Source organism: Perca flavescens, chromosome 7, assembly GCF_004354835.1.
Source record: "Perca flavescens isolate YP-PL-M2 chromosome 7, PFLA_1.0, whole genome shotgun sequence".
NCBI lineage: Eukaryota > Metazoa > Chordata > Actinopteri > Perciformes > Percidae > Perca > Perca flavescens.
In genome coordinates, this window is record NC_041337.1 from 19,012,924 (window position 1) to 19,036,698 (window position 23,775).

At 41.1% G+C, this 23,775-nt stretch overlaps 3 protein-coding genes across 6 annotated transcripts; all 3 read left to right on the forward strand.

Moving 5' to 3' along the window:
• Positions 1 to 1,288: 1,288 nt before the first annotated feature.
• On the forward strand, positions 1,289 to 13,234 carry nr1d4a (nuclear receptor subfamily 1, group D, member 4a). Of its 2 annotated transcripts, none has more exons than XM_028583033.1 (8): positions 1,289 to 2,010; positions 7,243 to 7,551; positions 7,634 to 7,722; positions 7,813 to 7,957; positions 10,308 to 10,888; positions 10,983 to 11,168; positions 11,280 to 11,490; positions 11,804 to 13,234. In XM_028583033.1, exons 1-8 carry the CDS (start codon positions 1,989 to 1,991, stop codon positions 11,998 to 12,000), a joined length of 1,740 nt encoding a protein of 579 aa, XP_028438834.1. In that variant the 5' UTR covers positions 1,289 to 1,988; the 3' UTR covers positions 12,001 to 13,234. The 2 variants fall into 2 exon arrangements, with proteins under 2 accessions (XP_028438834.1, XP_028438833.1); XM_028583032.1 differs by lacking the exon at positions 1,289 to 2,010 and adding an exon at positions 6,365 to 6,702.
• Positions 13,235 to 14,297: 1,063 nt separating this feature from the next.
• mfsd5 (major facilitator superfamily domain containing 5) lies at positions 14,298 to 16,918 on the forward strand. Its single transcript, XM_028583426.1, has 2 exons — positions 14,298 to 14,439; positions 14,804 to 16,918. The coding sequence occupies exon 2, from the start codon at positions 14,885 to 14,887 to the stop codon at positions 16,334 to 16,336; it is 1,452 nt and encodes a 483-aa protein (XP_028439227.1). The 5' UTR covers positions 14,298 to 14,439; positions 14,804 to 14,884; the 3' UTR covers positions 16,337 to 16,918.
• A 1,948-nt stretch (positions 16,919 to 18,866) lies between these two features.
• Positions 18,867 to 23,770, forward strand: LOC114558151 (protein lifeguard 2). 3 transcript variants are annotated; one of them, XM_028581934.1, is made up of 12 exons: positions 18,867 to 19,068; positions 21,155 to 21,245; positions 21,426 to 21,514; positions 21,703 to 21,767; positions 21,851 to 21,904; positions 22,015 to 22,065; positions 22,164 to 22,203; positions 22,445 to 22,482; positions 22,750 to 22,837; positions 22,985 to 23,080; positions 23,363 to 23,416; positions 23,525 to 23,770. In XM_028581934.1, exons 1-12 carry the CDS (start codon positions 19,054 to 19,056, stop codon positions 23,672 to 23,674), a joined length of 831 nt encoding a protein of 276 aa, XP_028437735.1. In that variant the 5' UTR covers positions 18,867 to 19,053; the 3' UTR covers positions 23,675 to 23,770. The 3 variants fall into 3 exon arrangements, with proteins under 3 accessions (XP_028437735.1, XP_028437736.1, XP_028437737.1); XM_028581935.1 differs by lacking the exon at positions 18,867 to 19,068 and adding an exon at positions 19,565 to 19,642; XM_028581936.1 differs by lacking the exon at positions 18,867 to 19,068 and adding an exon at positions 20,848 to 20,906.
• The last annotated feature ends 5 nt before the right edge of the window (positions 23,771 to 23,775 follow it).

The window sequence follows — 23,775 nt, forward strand, 5'->3', positions numbered from 1 at the left end:
AACCTTAACCACTCGAGGTGAAATGCCTAACCTCAACCAATCGAGCTGCTTTGTAGGGCGGGTCTTGGCGTGGCCATAGTGGGATTCGTAATTTTGCGTCCCGGACTGCAGCTCAGGGGCGTCGATGGGAGCTACCATCCATGGAGCTACCGCGCGTGGAGATTTCTGGCACTGTGACTCCCCCTAGTGACGGAAAGGAGGACTGCAACCCATGTCCTGTCAATGAGGATAAGATGGAAACCCTACAAACAAATAAACAAATATTTACTTAAGAAAATCACAAAATACATAAGTAAATCAAGATGGATGTCGGCTATCTAAATAAATACTAAATGTGTTATTTCTGGCGTTCTAACGGAGCCTATTATTTCTAACGTTTTTGGGCTAATCAAAAACATGTAATGTAATGTAATGTAATAATAATAATAATAATAATACAAACTATTACTTTTATTACAGCTTTGTATAAAACCATTACATTAGGTTCCTGGTAAAAACCTGACAATAATAAAAAAAAAAACATGAATTTACTAGTGCTATGCTTGAAGTATTTATGTCTTACTATTGAAACATTTCTGATAACCTTAGACATTTAGGCAATAATGTGTCATTTTTTAAGTGAATCAAAATTGTGTTTAGAACGTTATGACAAAGTCGTCATTTGACGTATAAAAGCTATAATTGTTTGTCTGCAATATCAACATTAACTCAACTAACTTGATCAATCGATCCTGCTTATGTGCCATGAATTGCCACTGAGGGGCGCTTTCCACAAGCTGTGAATAGTTGACCTGCATGCTCAGAGTCACAGCAAAGTTTGTTGCTGACAGAATGTTATAAAACATATTGTTGCGCAAACTGATTTTAAAATTAGGAGTAGGATAAAATGACTGCAAAAAAACAAAAAACAAAAAAAACAAACATAAAACCTTTACCCTAAAGCAAAGCGCACATAGTGGACATTGTTTCTAAAAACGCGAAAATATTCACACATGCTGAAATAATCAAATATAGAATTTACATTTCTATCAAAATCTAAATTTCAGCCGAAATTGAGTGTTAGCATACGGTTCGCTCCAACAGCATGTTGTTGGAATGACAAAGGTTTCGCATCTACAGTTTCCTTTGGCACATGTTGCTTGGCATGATAATGTTTGGATTGTCGAATATTGTTTTGCAACCGTTTGCAGCACTGCTTGTCAGAGAACAAGCAGTCACGGTGAGCCACGCCTATTGTCCATGTGTTTCATCCTCCAATCTCTCCATCCCTGTACACCACACGCTCCGTATTTTGCATAAAATGTGTATCAGTAGGGCAGCGCTCTCTCCTGCACATGCAGAGCGCACATGTAGCGTGGCTTTACTGAACACATATTACGGTCGAATAAGCGCATCAAACTCCCCTCCGCTCCAGATCCCTGCCAATGAAAACGCACATATCTGTGAAGGAGAGAGAGAACGGACTCCGCGAGATACAGAGTGAGCCAAATCCCACACAAACAGACACAACCCAAGTTATGCGAACGAAAGGGCGGTCACATTTCCTACTCACAAGCAAACGTGGTTGATGTGGGTGTGGGTGTGTATGTCAAATCTGACAGCGTTCACAGATAAGATGACACTTTTTTTCTTGGAATTCATGAGAATCTTTTAATCTCCGCTCGTACAACATCTCACGCGCTCGAGCCGAGGCGCAGTATCCTGAGCACAGAAGGCATGTAGCCTATCTTTGAGAAGAGCAGTCTGTATTAGCTAAAAGAAAGACATCTCTACAATTTACTGGGAAACAACTTTACGCGCACTGGAAACATTTCCATCACTTCTTCCCTTTTTGCGCTCCGTGAGCAGGTGTTTCACGCAAAGCTGTTTTTATTTTTTTTTATTTTTTTTACTTTCTCCTGTCTTCAAAAGACTTTTGCTCCAGTCCAGTGACATTCACGGACGTCTATCTTCAAGCCTGTTTAAATTGATCGACATCAGCAAGAGAAATGGATAACAGCCCTGGTGGTGGTAAGATTAACCATTAAAACCATTATAATAGCAATGCTTATTTAGACACAAGAGTCAGGGTTGATTAACGTGTCATTGTTTATTCATTCATGTTGCTGCCAAAAATCAATAGGGGAATATGCTACTATTTAGCTGTGTCTAACTCAACCTAAACCTTAAATAAAATATAACTTTAATTAAATATGTCTTGCATTTCAATTAATGTAAAGCAAAGTGTCATTTCCATTATTTAGGCTATTATTTGACTGTGTAAAACATGTAAACTCCTTATTTATGTGCATAATTGGTCATTGTGCAACCTATGTGTGAGTTCTCCCATGCATAGGTGAACGAAATATAATGTTTTGGTTATGTGTTTTTACAAAAGTGTTTAACTTGTGTTTTATTGGTTTATGTACATTTGCACGAGTTCGCGCCTATTTAATCACGTCAACTTGTTCCTAAATTCAATAAACGTACAATGACTGTAAGACTTTACGCAAACTTGTCAAAAAAAAGTTGCTGCACTGCGTTCAAATGTTAAACGCAGCGCCTGGACTGCAGCTCTACTGACAGCGAACCGCGACATATGGGAGACTTCCTGTTTCTCTCCATAAAAACAAACTCACGTGGAGCTACAGTACACGGGCTGTCAGTGTCACATAATCATAATCATTCAGAGCCAGAACTTTAACTGCGCACTAAGCCTTTATCATCTCACGGTGTGGGGGGGGGGACAAAGAAACTTTGGTGTAAAGGGCGTGTTTGTTTCTAAGGTCATCGCTGAAGTGGCTGCAGCATAAAAAGACTTCCACCCGTTAAGTGGTATTAGGCAGCGCTTTCTCGAGGTCAGCCAAAATGTGCACATGCTTTCTGCTTTCCTCTCGTAATTGACGGTGAATCATTGACAACAGCGGCAGTCACGTTCCAGAACAGGAGATGGGTACCATTTTTAAATGGCAGTGCATCTTTTAACTTTCCATCAGTCTTTTGTAATTTGTTTCTTCCTCTCACGATCGTAATCGAAGTGACCACCTTGAACTGGTTTCCCTGACCTTGAATGTTTCAATAAGTCATTGGAATGCACATGACTTCATTTCCCTCATGAGGTCAGTGCAGTGATCTTAACAAAGATCATAAACATCATCATAACGGGGCAAAAATATGGCTGCAGGGGCTGTATGGCTCATAAAGTCTAGATCAAATTAGAAAGACAGAGATAGTGTGTGTGTGTGTGTGTGTGTGTGTGTGTGTGTGTGTGTGTGTGTGTGTGTGTGTGTGTGTGTGTGTGGACACAGAGTCCCTATTTCACCTGCAGAGATGATTGGGTTGTGGGGTTGGAGGGGTTGCATGCAAATGCAGAATTTACACAAAAGATTATTGTATGAGTCAATCATTAAATTGCATTTCTTACATGCCAAATACAGTAGATCAGATATTTACTGTCACAACAGTTGGCCTATTATGTATTTCATCATCTTATAAATGTAAAGGTGGAGTTTAGGATCAGTTGAACAGTTTTGTCCCAAATTTAAAAAAAAACGTACATCTTCATTATGCAAAATGCAAGATGACTTTTGGAATGTGTAGCCTATTTGCCAAAATGAATAGTGTCATTAAACCTGTAGGCCTATACATCCTTGACCTCATGTGAGGGTCAACTGTACTATGGTGTGGGTGTCCATTGTAACAAGTAGGCTATTTAGTCTTTCTTAACACCAATAGTAATTTGAGATTACATTTAGCTGCTAAATTATGCTCATATTAAAAAACAGACCAATTGCCTTTTTCCAATTTCCACTGCATAACGTAGTGCAGTAAGTTCTCACTCACTACTACCTCCTCTGACACTCTGCCAGTCGAGGTTTTCTGCAAAGGAATGGAAGAAACTGAACGGACCTCTTACAACTGAACCCATTCTCTCATAGTATAGAAATCTAAAATATAAAAGGAGATTTTAAGAAAACAACTAAAGTGTATATTAAACATCCTAATTCACCAGCAATAAAGTGATTAGGCTATATATTAGAGAGGAATGCTATTATCATATGCATTTCCTCACAAACATGGGCCTGGCCGCCTACTGCAGCGCCCGGCCGACAGTGCAGGCGGTGCTGCTGCTGGTGCACAGTCAACCACCTAGCCGCATAACACGCTGCTCCATTTAATTTGCCTGTTTAATTATAAGCCCCAGTCGGGCTGTGGAAGGACTGGCTTCTGGCTGGAGCGCGCAGCTTCATGTCTTCCCAGTGAACGCTCAGTCAAAAAGCCTCCTCACGTGCCTTCCCTCGCAGAGCCGCGTGCGACGCGTGAGATGCCAACCGGGGCCCTCCTCCCGCCGTTTCCCAGCACGGACTTTTCTGTGCTGGGTGCCGCCTGCGGCGATGGTGAGCTTGGTCAGTGGGTCAGCGATTCCATGCATCAACTGTTTTCTCTCTGGTCACGTTTTCCCGCCACATGCCCATTTTGCTCGTATTGAAAGCATCAGTGCGTGTAAGCTGACTCGAGTTTGACTCTGCAACATCTGTCCCTCCCTCAACTCATCGTTTCAGGGAAAACATCCGCCAAGGATGGGTTTCCAGTGGTAACGTGACTCTGTTGAACACATTCTGTACTGTCACCCGCTGCTTTCTACCAACGACGCTGAAACAGATAGCGGATTAGGAACATCGAGAGGCTGCATCTTTGTAGCGGATAAAATCGCACAATCCTGAAAAAGGATGTTTTTCAATCAACATTTGACATTAAGCAATTGTAGCCACCACAACTGTACAACCCGGACTATTAGGCTATATATTTAAAAGCATATCCTGGTGTTTATATAAATTGGCCTATTATCCACTGTGTTCAGTTCAGTTTCTCATGGTAACTGCACGAGCCAGTGTATGATGCAGTGTCAGTTTGGAGAGATGCTGGAGGCGCACACACACAATTCTACCAAGTTCCTGTGATATTGACCTACTTACACAAGTCTGAGTTAATGAAGTCTACTGCAAACACCAAAGCAGTGCTTACAGATTGACCGTGTTCAGTAGCACAACTCTTTCTATGGGCCATTGCCTAGCCATATCCTACATTATTTCCTATTATTGCATAATAAACACTGCATGGCTTTATCCATAAGAAAGAAAACCACACATATGCCATGTTAATTAACTTTACACCAAAAGGGCAAACAAACACTAATGGTCACCTTAACTGAAAGCTATCTGGCTGCCTATCCATGTCCCGCATTATAAGGTGAACAAGTGGAAATATGAAAACGACAAGAGAGAAACAGGGAGGAGAGGAGCTTGGTCATGTTTCTCTGCCTGCCTCCAGATTAGTATTTGCACGGGTAGGCTAAGCTTAACATGGGCATTAAGGAAGGAATTTAATGTATTTGAAATAAATGAATACATGTAAAATTGTTCAATTTAGAAGTTGATGCTGTTTTATTCTTAATATTAGGCCTAAATGTTCTGCAATGTTTGCATTGAAAACATAGCAAAGAACAATATCATTATGCTAGGTTTTCCCTCAACCATGCTGAGGACTGTGGACAAATGTCTTCTATAACCATAAGGTGTGGCAAATGATATGCTATGATATATAACAATAAATGTAAGAAAAAGGGAGTGTGCAGTGTTTATTGTAATAACCTTTTGACTTTGACACATGCAGGTTTTATAGTGTCCGTCCAGCACTACTCAAAAACAGACTGTAAAAGGGATTGTTAATTGACCCAGTGGCTGTAGGAATTATTCATAGAAAATGACTGTACGTGTGAGTCTTCAGGTGTGCATGCAATGTGTCTGAGTGGATTGGGGTTTGGCCATTACTGTCTGCATATAAGCTCAGGAAGAGGTAAGGCTCAGGCTCGCATCTGTTGGGTCGGTCAATGGCTCTGGCATGAGTCAACAAAACACCAACACTTCTGGGTGAGGGGTTATCTAAACATTAGAGCTGAAACCAATACCTTGTGCAGCATAGGGCAACACACAACACAGGGATGCATGATAATTATGCATGATTTACAGCCTATACAAGGCTGATGGGTTAAACCACTGTATGACATGAATTTTTGATGTTGGAAATTATTTGAATTGAGTTGTATGTGCAAACCAATAATTAAATGACGTTTTAAATTGGACACATAATCCTTAATTTGTATTATAATTTGTCATTAAACGTGTCTCTGCTGGACTCTGTCTACTGAGTTGTTAGTATAGGCTATTATTGCACAAGTCCAGTCCATATAGTTGAGGGATTGACTCCCTGACGAAGGCTTGTATGCCGAAACGCGTCGGAGTACTTTAAGATTTATGATGACCAAGCCATAAATAAAGGCTTTGTATTTTTCTAAAATAGAGTGCCTAGGAGTTTCCTTATTGGTTTCTACAGTCCAGTCCATATAGTTGAGGCTTTTCCTTTGCAAAAACGTGACTCACATTCTGCGACTGTCGGTGGCGCACGAACAGCAGTGGCTGAGACTTTGTGCCACCTCACACCCGGGGAGCTTCCCAGTCAGCATGTGTTTGTAAACACAGATCTGACTTTAGATTGTTGTGTGTTTCAACACGAGACTGCGGATTTGGTTCGGGCAGTAACCGTGTCAGGAGACCATGCATGTGAGGCAGCGGTCAGGTGTTGTGCTGTTAGCTGACGCTGGGCACGGTGCCAGGGAATCGAGGCTATTATTGGAGCGGAGGAAGCAGCAGACCCCGCAGACACGTGAGGCCATATCTCAGCTCGCATGACTAGAGAGAGAGAGAGAGAGAGAGAGAGAGAGACAGCTGAACGACAAAAAAACATTCCACATATTTACACGGTTCCTATAGGGTATAAATACTGCATTACCATGACGCAGGAATTATTTTCAAAAAGTAGCTCTACGTTGGTGCTTCTACCGGAAGCCTGCCTGTTTTGTTGCTGTGCTACCACTAGGCTATTTTTAGCGCTCACTTTATGCGCTTCGCCAATTGCACTCAGGATACGGCAATGCGTTGACTGATGCACTGATGACTGAACTGTTGTTCAATATTACATCACATTGCATCCAAAGTTGATGAGTAGCTGAACGGGTTTTAAGGAAATGTGGGTGACCAACTATCACATGTACGGGGCACACAAAATAATAACAATAATCCCACTTAGTATCAATATGTGAATGACGCATGCTTTAATTATGAGTTTTTACTCAAATTTGAATCACCTGCCCCCAAACTCTCAGCTCAGAGGTCTGATGTCCTCCATTATTTCCTTTGTCTGCAGGAGTCATCCTGTACGCAGGGTCCTCTGGCAGCTCCAGTCCCAGCCCCGGCAGCCCTGGCAGCCCCTCCAGTGGGTACCAGACACAGTCACCTTCTTCACATTCCCAGCCCTCATCACCAGAGGAGGGTGCCTTCACAGAGATTGGGGCGTTGAAATGTAGGGCAGCTGGGTGCACCACATCATCCTCCAAACTGATATTCCAGTTCCCAGAGGTCTACAGTGCACCCCCAGCCGCAGCCACTCCACAGCATACCTATGCACACCCCATTGCAGGAAAAAGGCCATGCGGGTTCACAGGAACTTTCACAAGTAAGTGTTTCCTTACTGTTGATATTTATACCTTGATTGAAGTTTTTGCAGCTTATCTAACAATCGGTTTACCCTTCCTCAGAGACCGGTGGAATGGTCCTGCTTTGCAAAGTCTGTGGGGACATTGCATCTGGTTTCCACTATGGAGTGCATGCATGCGAAGGTTGCAAGGTAAGCCCCTGATCAGAAAATTACATGGAGTGATTCAACAATATGTTGCTTTTAGTACACCAGTTTCATGCGATTTCTTTTTTGTTTCAGGGTTTTTTCCGCCGCAGCATTCAACAGAACATCAACTACAAGATGTGTGTGAAGAATGAGAACTGTCTAATCATGCGCATGAACCGCAACCGGTGCCAGCACTGCCGCTTCAAGAAATGCCTCTCTGTTGGCATGTCAAGAGATGGTGAGACATCTCGACACATTTTTAAGGCCCTCATGCAGTTCTGCCAGAATGCCACAGTGCTCTGATTAGCCAAAGCAGCAGGGAAATGGATGGCCTGAAAGAGGCACAGTACTCATATGTAGGTCTGTTTGAAAAATGTAATGCGGAAGGACTTTTGAGGTCATCGTGCCAGTAGCTCAGTCACTCACTTCATCAACAGACCTGCCTTGCCCTTCTACAGTGTCACTGCACTGCCAAAGCTTACAATCTGGCTTTGAATTACTCTCTTAAGTTAAGTGTCTTTCTCCTGCCCTTTGCAGCATCCTCCCACAATACTCTTACCTCTTTGCTCTTGTTTAGTATAGCCCCCCGCCCCCTCCACATCCCCACCATGTTCCCTTAGCTCTCTTGCATCTCCCTCTCAGACAATGATTTATGAGGAGAGGAGCCTTGAAGTCCCCGAAGCTATCTATCATCTGGAAAACTGCAGCAAACACAGGAATTATTTTAGGAAATTGGAACAGGGTCAACTGGATTACATTGTGCATGCCCATGGAACATCTTACTGCAATTAATGAGGGATAGGGCAACAATTAAGCAAGGGATGCAGATTCACAGTTGTGACAGACTTTATCAGGCGTAATGCTCACATCACTGAGTTTTAGTTCTGAACATTGATTGATCACCTATCATCACAGATTAAGGAAACAGCTGGGCTGACCTAGAAAAACAATACAAAATTGGGCCTATAGTGTACTCATACATCATGACCTACTTAGTGTATTTTGCCTGCCTTCTTCCTCTCAGTGTGGTTTCTGCTTATCTCCACCCTCCAGTATACTCTGCATTGCCTAATCTAGTAAATAGGTCAGTGTTATTTCAGCAGGTGTTTGACACTTCTGCTTCACAGAGAAAACAGTGTGGCAAAATGCATCTTAATAAGAGAACAAACAGTCGGGTCAACCCTCTTAGGAGGAGACTGTCGAAAGTGTTGAGGACCACAACCTAGAAACCCCTTTTTGCTCTGCTTCAATCGTTACGAAAACAGGAAAACCGCATGCAACTGCCTGCAGCCCACAATAAATAGTACACCCTGATTTCACACCAGGCAGCTGTGTGACTTTGGCTCTGCAGTGTAGGAGAAATCTTAAATCCGTTAGCATGATGGCACACTTTTCTTCCTCTAACCAGAGCATCATTTTTAGAGCGACAACTCACTAGTCCACATTTGTTTCCATTTAACCATGATGAAAGGGATTAATCTCATGGCACATTATTGGCCCCATCCTCATCAAGGGATCCTGCTGGCAATGAACAGATTACTGTATACTTGGTACACATAGCAATATATACTGTGCATATTACAGGACAAAGCAAATCAACTCACTTGACCCAACACCGTAGCTTTATGTTTTCATGTAAAGTGCTTATGTTTAACAAATGGGTATAACAGTACATTGATTTAGAAATATTATTGCTGCTATACAACATGTTCTGCTACACTTGAATGATTCAGATATGCTATACTTGCAAAAGTCTTTGAAGCTGTACCAGCTCAACTTCTGCCTTATCTAACTCCACCTTGCACACACGCACAGACACACGCTCACTCACTTCCCATGCATCACCGCCTCTCACGTCAGTCCTCTTGATATTCTAACTTGTGTGTCAAGCCCACCTCTCTTTTATCCTTCTCCCTCCCATGATCTCAGTGCCAGTGACATCATGCTCATGTTGCCCCACTGCCCTACTTACAAATGCAGGAAGGGAGTGGGAGAGGAGGGAGACAGGGGTTGATAGAGGAGAGGATGAGGCAGATGGTAGCAGAGGGTCTATAAATAGCCTCTCCAGCTGATGGTTACTGTGGGAAGGGGGGATAGGGATATTGGTGAAGAGTGGGAAGTTTCATCTCACAACTCACTTGGTGCTCGTTAAAATCATTCAACACGTTCCCGGGTTGGATCAGTGGTTAGAGCAGGAGCACATATACTTGGAGGTTGATGCCTCAACGCAGAGGTCCAGGGTTCAAATCCGACCTGTGACGATTTCCTGCATGTCTTCCCCCACTCTCTCTCCCCTCTTTCTCACCTAGCTCTCCTATCAAATAAAGGTGGAAAAGCCCCCAAAAAAATCATTCAACACTTCAAGAGATGTCGTGCGTTTGATGTATGTGTGTATAAAGAGGTGTAAAAGGTCACTTTCACCACGCTTTGCATTCATTTATAGTCACCTTTAACAGTAGTAGTCCTGTCTTTCCTAAAGGGCACCACTGTATAGCAAAAAACAAACAAACAAATGTCTCTAGTGTGAATGTCCATGTTGTCACAATGACTGAGAGCTGATCTGTCCTCACTGCTTGTGTCTTCCCTAGCTGTGCGTTTTGGCCGCATCCCCAAGAGAGAAAAGCAGCGACTTCTGGATGAGATGCAGAGCTACATGAACAGCCTAAATGAGTCAGCTGCCGTGGACGTGGACTCACCTTCAGCGAGGGACACTCCTAGCACCCCAGAAGATGGCAACTCAAAAGAGGCCATTGGCGCCATCTCCAGAGCCTACCGTGACATCTTCAGCAGCAGCAACAGCCAAGGGAGAGCAGCCGAGAGGGCTAACATCACCAACAACAACAACAACAACAACACGTCCACCTTTTCTGAGGATGCCAGTTTTACCCAAGTCTCCTCTCTCCCCACCTCCGCCCAAAGTTATCAGTCTTGCCCTGTTGTGGCTGCCACTCTATGCCCAGCTACCCCTAACGACAAACAAACTACGTTTCACAATGTGGACAACAATCGTTACACTTACTTAGTGTCAACAAATCAGAATCATGATCAGTCTAACAGTACAACCTCTCAAAGGGGCAGCTCTGCCAATAGTAACAGTTTTCGCAATGCAGGAAGTACCCAAAATCAGCCCTCCTGTCCATGGAAATTAGCTTCAGGAGCTAAAGTGCTGGTAAGTTCAGGAAGCATACTAAATTAAATCAAGACTCTTGTGATACATCTTGTCTGGCAAACAACTTATGATTCTTTCTATGTCTTTCTCTAAGGCCTGTCCTCTCAATGCGTGGCCTGTGTCAGGGGCAGAGCGCACGAGTCAGGAGATATGGGAATCCTTCTCGCAGTGTTTCACTCCTGCTGTCAAGGAAGTGGTAGAGTTTGCCAAGGGCATCCCAGGATTTCAAGAGCTTAGCCAACAAGACCAGGTCATGTTGCTCAAATCAGGCACCTTCCAGGTAATGACATACATTTCAGATGATTTATTAGTCCAAATGTATTATTGATGCAAGTATTTGTCTCAAATTCTTTCTGTTCCTCTATTTGTTCTCTGTTTCATGTGTGTTAAGGTTCTGATGGTGAGGTTCTGCACCTTGTTCAATGCTGAGGAGCGTACAGTGACCTTCCTGAATGGCCAAACTTACCCCCTGTCCACCCTGCAGGCTTTGGGCATGGGCTCTCTGCTGGACGCAATGTTTGAGTTCAGTGAGAAGTTGAGCTCCCTGGGGCTAGAGCCTGATGAAATGGCACTCTTTATGGCTGTGGTTCTGGTCTCTGCAGGTGAGAGAAAGGCACTATTTACTAGTGATGGTCAAATTAAGCTTTGTGAACCATTTTCTTTATTTTCTGAGCTCACGGGATGGCGCTCTCTGTTCAAAGAAAAAGGTTAAAGGAATGGCAATTCAGTGTGTTTTCAACCCTTTGTTGAAGAGAGAGCCCCATCTAGTGGGCTCAGAAAAAAAGAGAAAATGGTTCACAAAGCTTAATTTGGCCATCACTACTTCACGAGTAGGAAAACTCGCTGGTAATGAACCAATAATGCAATATCGGTGTCTGTCAACCTTTCACACTGGCATCCCTCTGTGCTCCTCAGATGGTTCTGGCATCTCTAACATGCAGGCTGTGGAGCAGCTACAAGAGGGTCTGATCCGTGCCCTACGGTCACTGATTACTCGCCGTCGCCCAGATGACAGCACCCTCTTCCCCAAACTCCTCCTGCGCCTGCCAGACCTGCGCTCCCTCAACAATATGCACTCCGACAAACTGTTGGCCTTTCGCATTGACCCTTGAGCAGGCCGCTTGTTCACGGAGACACAAACTGTTTTACAGAATATACAGTCCACCACACACACACGTGCACTGATTTTATCTACCAAGGACAGGACTTCCTTGAAAATTGAGAAACAAGGAATTGTGCAATCTAAGGGATGGTTTTCAAAAGGATAAATGAGGGCAGGTAGCAGACATATTTGACTCACTATTGATCTTAATGCTATGTTTTGGGACAAATAAACACATAAACCTCAACAACTCTTGAGAGACATTATTCCAGTATTATCATATAGATTTAGTATTACCATTCTGGACAAATCATGTGTGCACTTTCTCATTATATCAAGTGTACTTAAGAATAAAAGCCAGTTCACTTCTGCGTATTCCTTAAGACGTACATTATCGACAGGCCATCACTAAGCAGCTGTTGAAGTTATAACTTAGGGGCCATTATTGGTGATTGACTATGTCAGTATGTGTTCAAGAGAAAGGGATATAATAATATAATAATGTTGTATAATAATACATAGCAAAATCTGAAATATTAAGGCAATTGTGTATCACTGTTTCACAAACCAGTATTTTACTGTGTCACTCGTACACTTGAATGTAGGATGCATTCTGTCTCACACGATTTTTGACTAATCTTCCAGAAAACATTTGGCACACCTTGGGTTTAAATATGCCAACTTCATAAGTCAATGGCATTTTGTATTATTTCACAAAATATTGTGTCCGTGTCACTATATCGTATAACAGCGACTGATGGAGGAGCCCCATGCATGTTGGGTTTATTAATTACTCTTTTTTTTTTTTTGCTGTAAATATTATGTTACCCTATTGTCTGTGTATCAACGGCTGAATTGATGTGATGGATTGGACAGATGAGTTTGGTATAAAGGAGAATGTACTGACCTTGGTGAGGGTTTGGCCATGCCAAGGGGGCTTTGCACAGGAGAATATTTAGTAGGGATTCTCTGATGGCTTCAACACACTTCCTGCTATCAGATTATGTAACCAACCAGCATAATCCCTGAAATCACCAGCACTCACTCCACATGCACCCATCTTTCTCTGCCCTCAATGTTTGTCATACAAACACAAGAGATATTTTTGGGTGAGAGATCTTATTTGATGGGTCTTCTCACTGTTTGCTTGTTTGATTATTGCTGACTGAGCATCTTGTACATTTTGTAAATATTTCTTCCTAAATAGAAATGATATAATGATATAAAGTTTGAATTATGTATTACTTTGCTTGTGTGTCATTTTATGTGTCAATCCAGGCAAAATGCAGTAAAGATTTAGTTAGGACAAATAGTGGAAAGTACATTTACTCTAAAGTATCGTACTTATGTACAATTTTGAGGTACTTGCTGCTTTTATGCTGCTTTATTCTTCTATTCTACTACATTTTAGGTGGAAATATTGTCTGTTTTACTCCACTACATGTATTTGACAGCCATATTTAACTAGTTACTTTGCAGATTAAGATTTCACATAAAAACATATAGTATTATAAAATATAATGCATTTTAAAGACTAAACCACTGGTTCCCAATCTTTTCTACTTTTTGATTTCCCCTCAACATTCTTGCATAGTTTCATTTTCAATAACCTACTCCTAGGTTAGGAACCCCTAGACTAAACTACCCGAACTGTAAATAAAGAAGTTAAATCTTTCTCCACCTCAACCAGCGACAATAGCTGCTTGCACAACAGTATATGACATATATAATAACATATCAGTCACAGGGGACACTTTAGGCTATTGCAAAACAATCAGCCTTTACTTTTACATTTTACATTTAGCCTAGTTAAGTAGGATTTTGGATGTGCAGTCCTTCAACTTGTATTATAGTAGGCTATTTCTACATTGCGGTGTATGGTACTTTTATGGATTTGGGTACTTCTGGCACCACTGGTTAGGACTGCATCTCAGAAATGAGTAATGCAGCTAAAAGTAACACAATACCCTGTGTGTTGTTAGGGTGTGCATGTTAAGAGTCACTAAGAGGGGTAATTGCCTTCATAGCTAGAAATCTAGGTAAGAGATAGAACAACAACGTAATTAATTAACAATAAGCTTAGGCTACATTAATGGAGTCTGTGTGCCGATTTCATCAAAAACATGGAAAAAAAAACTTCTCAGGAACTACTTTGATTATTAATCAAATCCAACCTTAAGACTGGCCCTCCGAGAAAGTTGCAACATGGGATGTCTGGAAACATGAAACAACTTTCTCCTAACGTTATCCTGGAAATCAGAAGGCAAGTGATGGGTCGCCACCTTGTGGGGAAATAATATCATGGATGTATTAAGAATAATATACCCAGGACCCCGGAAGTGAATGGTCTGTTTGCTACCATATCAAAAACCATCACTTAGTTAGCTATGTTTAATGCTATCACTTTTGTACGTGGTAAACTAATATGGGACCGCTGTCAAATAGCACGGTAAGATGTATCATGTATGTTACAGTATAGTGGAAAACACGATAGGATAGTGACGCAAGTTACGATAGCACTAGCTTGTAGGCTAGCGTTAGCTATAAAACAATAGCTTCTAGGTGCCAGCGTTATACGTGTTTAAGTCAACAAACCTGAACTGTCACAAATCAACCGTTCTGTCATTGACGAGTAACGTTATCCTAATACTCTACTGCCGTAATAACTGGCTTATGTCGTCTTTGTTATGTAGTTAACTTTAAATCCCTAAGTAAAAGCTTATCAGCCACATTAGCTACGAATTACTAAGAAAGCTAACTTATTCAATGGTAAAGTCCAACGCTCTTCTTTCTGTCTTCACTTCTCTCCACAGGTGCTGAGAAATAGAAAGAAGAGAGTTGAAAACGCCCCAGGACCTCAGGTTTGACTTCAAGTGGATGCAGTTAATTACACCATGTTGGTGACAGCATATTTTGCCATCATTTTCCTGCTTGCCCTGTGTGTTGGCCTCGAGGTCATAGCACGCCGCCTCACCCCACCTCAGTCTACTCCTACTGCTGTAGCCAACCCAGTTTTCCGTCGCTTCCAGACTATATTCCTCCGGGCATACCTTTTGGCTTTGTGGGCAGACTGGCTCCAGGGTCCTTACCTCTACAAACTGTACCGCCACTACAGCTTCCTGGAATCCCAAATAGCCATCTTATATGTGTGTGGCCTGGCCTCCTGTGTTCTGTTTGCTCCTTTTTCCGGCTGGCTCCCGCAAGTCTTGGGCCGCAGACAGACATGTCTTCTCTTCTGCCTGTCCTACTCTGCTTGTTGTCTCACCAAGCTGTCCACAGACTACTTTGTTTTGATTGTGGGTCGGATCCTGGGGGGTCTGTCCACATCCCTGCTTACCACCACATTTGAATCCTGGTACGTGCACCGCCATGTAGACGTTCACGATTTTCCCAAGGAGTGGATCCCTAGTACCTTCACCAAAGCTGCTACCTGGAATCATGGGCTCGCTGTGGGAGCAGGGCTGGTGGCTAACTTGCTGACTGAATGGCTCCACCTGGGGCCAGTGGCTCCTTTTCTCCTGGCTGTCCCCTGCTTGGTGTGCTGTGGCTGGGTGGTGCTAACCGACTGGGGCAAGGAAGAGGCTGAAGAAGGCCCTGAAGGGGACAAACAAAAACTACTTCTTGGCACTCCAAATGGAGGTGGGATCCGTTTGTCTGCGAGGGCCCGTTTCTCACGCAGCTGCCATGAAGCCTTGCGCTGCCTGCTGTCAGACAGGAGAGTCATGCTCTTAGGTGGAGTGCAGGCTCTGTTTGAAAGTGTCCTATATATTTTTGTTTTCCTGTGGACCCCAGTACTGGACCCTCATGGGCCTCCTTTGGGTATAGTGTTCTCTTGCCTGATGGCTTCTAGCATGGCTGGCTCCTTGCTCTACCGCCTAGCCACCTCCACACGCTACCGTCTTCAGCCTGGCCATGTTCTCTGCCTGGCTGTGCTGATGGCCTTCTTCTCATTCTTCATGCTGACCTTCTCCACCGTCCCAGGTCAACCTAGACCTCATGAATCATTTCTGGCCTTCCTGTTGCTGGAGCTGGCCTGTGGGCTCTACTTCCCTGCAGTCAGCTTTCTCCAGAGCAGGGTGATCCCAGAGGAGAAGCGGGCCGGTGTGCTGGCCTGGTTCCGGCTGCCTCTGCACCTGCTGGCCTGCCTAGGGCTGCTGGCACTTCATGGAGAGATATCAGGAACAGGTGGAGGGGAGGAGGGCAGCGGAACCAGACACATGTTTGGAGGCTGTGCAATCATGATGCTGGCAGCTTTGATGGCTGTTGTCAGTCTGTTCACGCTGGGCAGAAATGACACAGACCTGAGACTGGAAGGAACCAGGGGAGGGGAGGGGGAAATGTATTGATGAGATGGACAACAAATACAGGGTTTTTCCTAGCTCAGAATGGGCTTTTTTTTACACTATTGTCGCTTCTTTTTACTTTTGTCGACATAAAGCCCCACAAAAGTCAGCAAAAAGTTCCGAAACTATCATAGAATTTAGCAAATCAAGCAAAACAAAGATTACATTTTTGAAAGCAGGCTACCACACAGCCAACTCACAGCAAGTGTGTGTTGCGTAATTGCAGTTTGAAAAACAGTTTCCTGTCTTTTTGGTTTGGCGTACAACTAGGCAGGCCAAAATTGATTGTGAACTTAAATTGATATGCGAGCCGGATAAAAATTTGTGAGGAGCTGGGTTCGGCCTGTGGGCCTCGAGTTTGACACCTGTGGGGTACAGTAAACGAAACGAGTCTGTGCTACCTTATTTGATAGAAATCTATGCATTTCCCTGTTATTTCTGACAATTTGATGAACAGAAATGTATATTATGCTTGAGTAAAAAAGTAACCCAATTAACAAACGTGTTAAGAGAAATAATAATCATATTTTATTTATAGTATCAAATAGGGCTGGGCGATATATCGATATTATATCGATATTGTGATATGAGACTAGATATCGTCTTAGATTTTGGATATCGTAATATGACAGAAGTGTTGTCTTTTACTGGTTTTAAAGGCTGCATTACAGTAAAGAGATGTACTTTTCTGAACTTACCAGACTGTTCTAGCTGTTCTATTATTTGCCTTTTCCCCACTTAGACATGATGTCCACATTACTGATGATTATTTATCTAAAATGTAAGTGTGAAGATATTTTGTTAAAGCACCAATTATCAACCCTAGAATATCGCCGCAATATCGATATCGAGGTATTTGGTCAAGAATATCATGATATCTGATTTTCTCCCTATCGCCTAGCCCTAGTATCAAATCATAACAAGAGTTATCTCAAGACACTTTGCATATAGAGTAGGTCTAGACCACAAGATCTTTTAATTTCCCCAAGAGCAAGCATTTACTGTAGCGAGGAAAAACTCAATTTTAGGCAGAAAGCTTGAGTGGTGAGAAAAACATCCTTTTAGCGTTCATATTCAAGTTTATGTTCTGCTTGTTCAAAGGTTGTTTGTTAAATTACTCTTAAACACATTCGGAGAAGATTTGAATTGCTGTTTTTAATTCTCAATTCTTATCACCTTGGTGCTGGGGATTTTCCTTTGGGGCTTGCTAAAACCTCTTTGGGGCGCCAAATATTCCTCTATGCGTGAAAAACCCTGCATATACATTTATGCTTGACTGGTTTCAAATGTACTGTGCCAGTTTTGTGAGACTAAAAGTATAGACGTGTTGCACTGGAATAGTCAAAAGTCTATATTTTGCCAAATTCATAAGTGAAGGAAATCAATGTCCAAATAGGGTGTTTTGGTATATTTAAATGTTGCCTTGTTACTTCTTTGTTGTTGTTTTTTGGGAGAGACTTTTACAAATCCTGTCTGTGTATGGATGCTTTGGAAACACGGCCATATCGACCTACATTTATCAAGTAAACTGGTGAAATGTCCAAAACTCGTGTATCATTCCATAAACTATTCCAGATAACACATTATTGCCTCACTATGTCCACCTTTTAGGGAGACAGGGTGATGGGATTGACAGGATATTATTAATCTCACCTGTCGGTATCCTCATGAGGATTAGTAATATAGTAGTTTGATCATATGTTTCATCATAATGTTTAAATCAGAGTTTACAGAGCGCTCAATAAATATCCAAAGAAATAAGGTCATGACTAGCATGTAGACCAGTATCTGAATGTCACTTCTTACAAAACTTCTGTTTGTTGTTGTTTTTCCAGCATCTGTGCATTTTTATTAAAAAGAGAAATCTGCAGTTGGTCATTTTTATTTTAAATGCTTTTCTGCACCATCTACACGATATGTTATCTGTATTGTCTTAACATCTGTGTGCTCTTTACACCTTTAAATTAAAGTGTACATATTGTACATAATGAATATTTATTTGTTTGATATAACCAGAATTTCTATTTTGTGGCATATTGATGATTTATAATATTTATTCAGTAGCATCAGTTGGGCTTTCCAAATAATCCAAATTGTGCAATATCATATATTTTAATTTACCTAATTTTTTTCCAAGGGAAAATATATTCCTAATAAATTCTGCCTGAGTAGATTGTATTTTGTATTTTCATTATTTTGTACTTATTTTTGATTTCATTTGAAAGTTGCAACTGTAAATAGTTGACCTTTTATTGAAAAATTCAAATGCAAGAAGCCTTTTTAAATTCACACAAAAAAAAGTCATTGGGCATTGAGCCAAGTTGTAAATCTCCCTCTCCTAATTTTTGCTGCAGACCATATTTCCAGATTTCTCTGGACTTCTTTCCTCATAAGCATGCATCCATCCTCCCCATATTTCCTGCTGCTGTGGTACAGTCCCAGCTTTTCTCTATGGTGCAGCTTCACCTGGATGCTGCTAGAACATCCCTCTGTGGGTGAGGGAGGGGTATCTGCACGAGTCTTAACTGCGTGTTTTTTTGGGATTACATCACCAAATCGTCACAGTGTCCAGTCTGAGCAGGCAAGAACAACACTGTCTATCTGAGTTCCTTTAGCTAGACTCTGCAAGAACTACACTATCAAGAAGGAGACACCATAGCCCTATTGACTGGTTGGGATACAGAACAAGACAACATACTGCAGGACGACAGACAGGCATCATGACAAAGGGCAAGGTATGAGTTTGCTTTAATGTCATTTTTGTACAGTTAATTGCGACAATTCAAACAGTAAGGCCTATGTGTATTTGGATTTTCTGAATGGGGTCTAGATTATTACCTAACAGTCAGAATATGCGTGTCCTGTACATCCCTTAAGTCCCACTATTGTGAAATGCGTAATGACAAGGCAGTATATTTAGTTGTGAATACAACCACATTTAGTCATTTGTTGAATGATAACTAGAACTTAGGTAGTGGAATTGTGGTTGTGTGTCGTGCAGTAGCATAGTATTTCTATTCGCAAAACAAAAGCTGTTTCATAGAGTGACCTATTAATGACATCTTAATCCTATTGTAATTTCCATTTATATTTTATAGTCTAAATATAGCCTATTGTTGTGGTGTTCGAAGCAGCTGAGTGTTATCAGAGGTAATGTCAATGAAATGCGTCACAGACTCTTTTGCCGTGTTGCGTCACCATGACAACACATTTCTTTCTGTAGCTCTCGTACAACGCTGTCTCCTCCCAGTGTGTGTCTCTCATCATTTTTCATCCAGATGAATAGTGTTTAAGATTTCTGTTAATATGGTAGGAGCAGTGTTTAGTTGTTTTAAACCAGGTGGTGGTTTTAACCTGGTTTTTTTTAAACATCGATGTTCTGACGATTATGCTGTCTTTTGTCGAAATAACGTTGGTTTCATACGGACTTGGGGCTTCTACAGGAACGGGATGCACTATTTAATTTTGAAATACGGGGCGATTCCGTATTTTAAGGGACGGGTGGCAAGTGCGACCCTAATGCTAGGCCTAACTTGTGTTTTTGAGTAGCCTATTTCCATCACTATTATGACATATTTACTTACTTAGTTGTATTTATTACAAATGTAGGCTGTAGGCTATATAGCCTACTTTAAAAATTAGGGGAGAAAATTTTGATAATAGGCCTAGATTTTTTATTTTTTTCAGTAGGCTATTTCAATGTAGCCTACCAAATCTCCTGTCAAATAATGCCATAATGCACATAACGACAGAACACCTGTTTATTATCTTTTAGCCGCTAAAGAAACCGATAGGCTACTCTGTGACCCGGAAGTATGCTACATGAGAGAGGCACATGGCAAGGCGTTTTAACAATTCTAGCTAAACTGGATATAGGCTGTTGCATTTCCAATATCCACATTGACATTCTTCATAGGAAAAAATGCATCACTCTTTCCATATGTATTGGCTTATAATTTCAGATATCCACAGCATTTCTGCAACATAATTCTTACTAGGAAGAAGACCCATTTCAGGATCCAATTTTCACTAGTCATCATTTTTATTTCAGATATCCAAAATGAAAACCATTCCTAATAGCCATAATGTAATAGTAATAATGTATTGTAGCCTATATTGTAATGCATTTTTACTATACCTTGTCAAAATTAAATTTAAGATAGGCTATGTTTAAATCCTTAAATACGTATTTCATTGCTGGGAAGATGGCCTTCTCATAAAACTGGTCTATGCTGTAGAAAGATGCAAATACTTTTTGTTGCCACATGATCAGAGAAAACAGAAAAGGGAACGTGGCATTCGTTTTTGCAGGTAGAAAACCTTCAACTACCAGAATGCACTGCTCCGCACCGGACTAAACGCTCTCGCTGGTGGGTGATGATGTAATGCAATGCGAGCTCTCAGTGGTGTTGGAGTAAAATTGTAGGTCAAAGCCATAAAAACCCTTAACATTTCAACTGATCATGACCATTTATCTTACTAGGCTACTTTTTTTTTCTTCATTTTCTAAGATGGAGAAACTCCTGCAATATGACTCACTTGTAATCATCCTGAATAGTAGCCTATGGATTAGGTACATTGTGATTCTTTGCACTATGAATATTTTCAGGGAGAGAGTATCTATGTGTTACGTTTGTATATCCCACTAGTTAATTAGTTTTTAGCTTTACTGACACTCGGGGGAACAGTAGGCTATTTAAGCATATGCAACACCTGTAGTACCTGAAACATTTTACCTTTACGTTTTTTTAATCTCACTTTGAATGTGTAACAGACTATAAACTAAAAGATAAAACATGTTCATCTTTTTTGCTCTATCAGCTTTCACTTGCAAACAAGGCCACCAATGGCTCCTTCAGTGAAGAAGCCTTAGTGTCACCAGCTCCTCCCAGCTATCAGGAAGCCACCGAGGGTATGACAACACCTTATCCTCCTATATTTAATCATAAAGTTAGTGTTTCGTTGTCTTTGGCAAATACATTTGGTAATGTGTTTCATGTTTTGTGATGGTGTGGGAGTGATGGGAATGCAAGAGTATATGTTGACTGTTATGCACTGTACATCTTAACCACAAAATAAACGTGGTCTCTAGGCACCAGTGCTCCTTGCTACAGTGATGTTGAGATGCTCACAGAGTTCACCTGGGATGATCGCAACATCAGGAGGGTCTTCATCCGTAAGGTATCAAAAGCTTTATTATCACCCTGATCACAGTATTAGCTGTGTTGTGAATGTAGGCTATCACTGATAATTGACCTCAAATGAACATTATTAAACTTTAAAGGCCAGACCAGCACATGCCAGTACATGTACAATTATGCAATATTTTTTCATTCTAACTAATTCATGCCCTTCTTGCTTTCATTTAGGTGTACACTATCTTGATGATCCAGCTTTTGGTCACTCTCGCTATTGTGTCTCTTTTCACATTCTGGTGAGTATTAGACGAATCCTTTAAAAGTCATTCTGATCAAATTCACTGGGTAGTGTACTTACTTAAGACTATATCTCTTTTAGCGACCCAGTGAAGGACTATATTCAATCCAACCCAGGCTGGTATTGGGCGTCTTAGTAAGTGACAGGATTTGTCAGTTTGTAATACACAGTTACTCCGTACATTTTTGGGTTTATGTCACTTCTATCTAACAAAAATATCTAACAATATTTCTCTTGTTTAACAGCGCTGTGTTCTTTGTCACATATCTCACCTTATCTTGCTGCTCTGCACCAAGGTAAGCAAAAAGTAAAAAAATAAATAAAATGTACATCATTATAAAAAAAAACTGTCATCTACCTTGTTAAATCTCTAATCTCTTACTCACTCCTACAGGAGACAGTTTCCATGGAATCTGATTCTGCTTGGCATCTTTGTAAGTACAAGGCAGATATTTGTTTTTAATAAACATGTTCATGTGTAGACTGAATGTTGTTATTTATTAGCAGTGTAGCAAACAGTACATTCATAGATTAACAATATTTGTCAATGTGTAACTTTCACTTCCCAAATGATTGTAAGTTGACAGCTAACATGATCCAAAACTAATTAATTGATATATTTTATTAAAGTTAATGCTCTCCAGTCATGACTGACTATCATATGTCCTGTTACAGACCCTCTCACTCTCATACATGACAGGGATGTTGTCCAGGTACTCTTTTATGTTTTCTTACAGTTTTATGATTGTCATGTGTTACTTTAAAGCAAAAGGAGACATATTGAGTGCATATTCTCTCCTCAGCTAGCATGATGGCTTTTACATCCAGATAATTAGACAGCAATGTATTTTCTTTACAGTATGTGAGGTTGTGTGTGGAGCCAGTGATATAGGCCTGTATACAATTGTGTTATGTATTCTGTTTTATATTTCTTGAAACATTTTCAGGACATTTTGTTTGCATGTTTCTTGTTTTAATAGCTTCTATAACACCAAGTCAGTGGTGATGTGTCTGGGCATCACAGTAGCAGTCTGTCTCCTGGTCACAGTCTTCAGCTTCCAAACTAAGGTGACAAAAACACTTTTTCCTTTATTTAAATACTTCATATATTATCTGATATACTGTATGCATGATTATGAGTGAAAATCATTCATGTGTGTCAGCGTTTCATGCTGGATAAACATAGGTTTGATTTCACGTGCTTTCTCCATGCAGTTCGATGTGACATCATACCAAGGCGTGCTCTTTGTCTTCTGCATGGTCATGTTCGTCTCTGGACTGGTGCTGGCACTCGTCCTCCCCTTTCAATATGTAAGTATGACTATCATGTAAGGCTGGAATTTCCAAATACAAATGTAAATTTAAAGTCTGACAAATATTTGACGTGAGACTAATGACTCAACTCTGAATATATATATATATATATATATATATATATATATATATATATATATATATATATATATATATATAGATAGATAGATAGATAGATAGATATGCATTCAGATGTTACATAATGGATCTTTTCAGTAGTGTATCTGTAGTGATCTAAACACCAACATTGCATCTAATCAAGACATTTTTGCGATTTAGGTACCCTGGTTGGATGCCACCTACGCTGTCCTGGGAGCCATACTGTTTACCATGGTAAGAGTACAGACACTGTCAAGCCATTACATGATCATATTTTGTAGACTATCAAAATCAGAAACAGACAAAAAGATGTCTTACTTGCTGTTTTATTTTCTGTTGCAGTTTTTGGCATTTGACACCCAGCTACTCATGGGGAATAAGCGCTACACCATGAGTCCAGAAGAGTATGTCTTCGCCACTCTCAACCTCTACCTAGATATTATCTACATCTTCTCCTTCTTCCTCCAAATCTTTGGAACTAAACAAGAGTAAACCATCGCCCCACCTATCTTACCTACAGAAAAGGAATGGGAATTTAGGCAGAAATAATAAGAGTATTTTAAAATTTTGGTGATTGTGATGACAATGTTTCC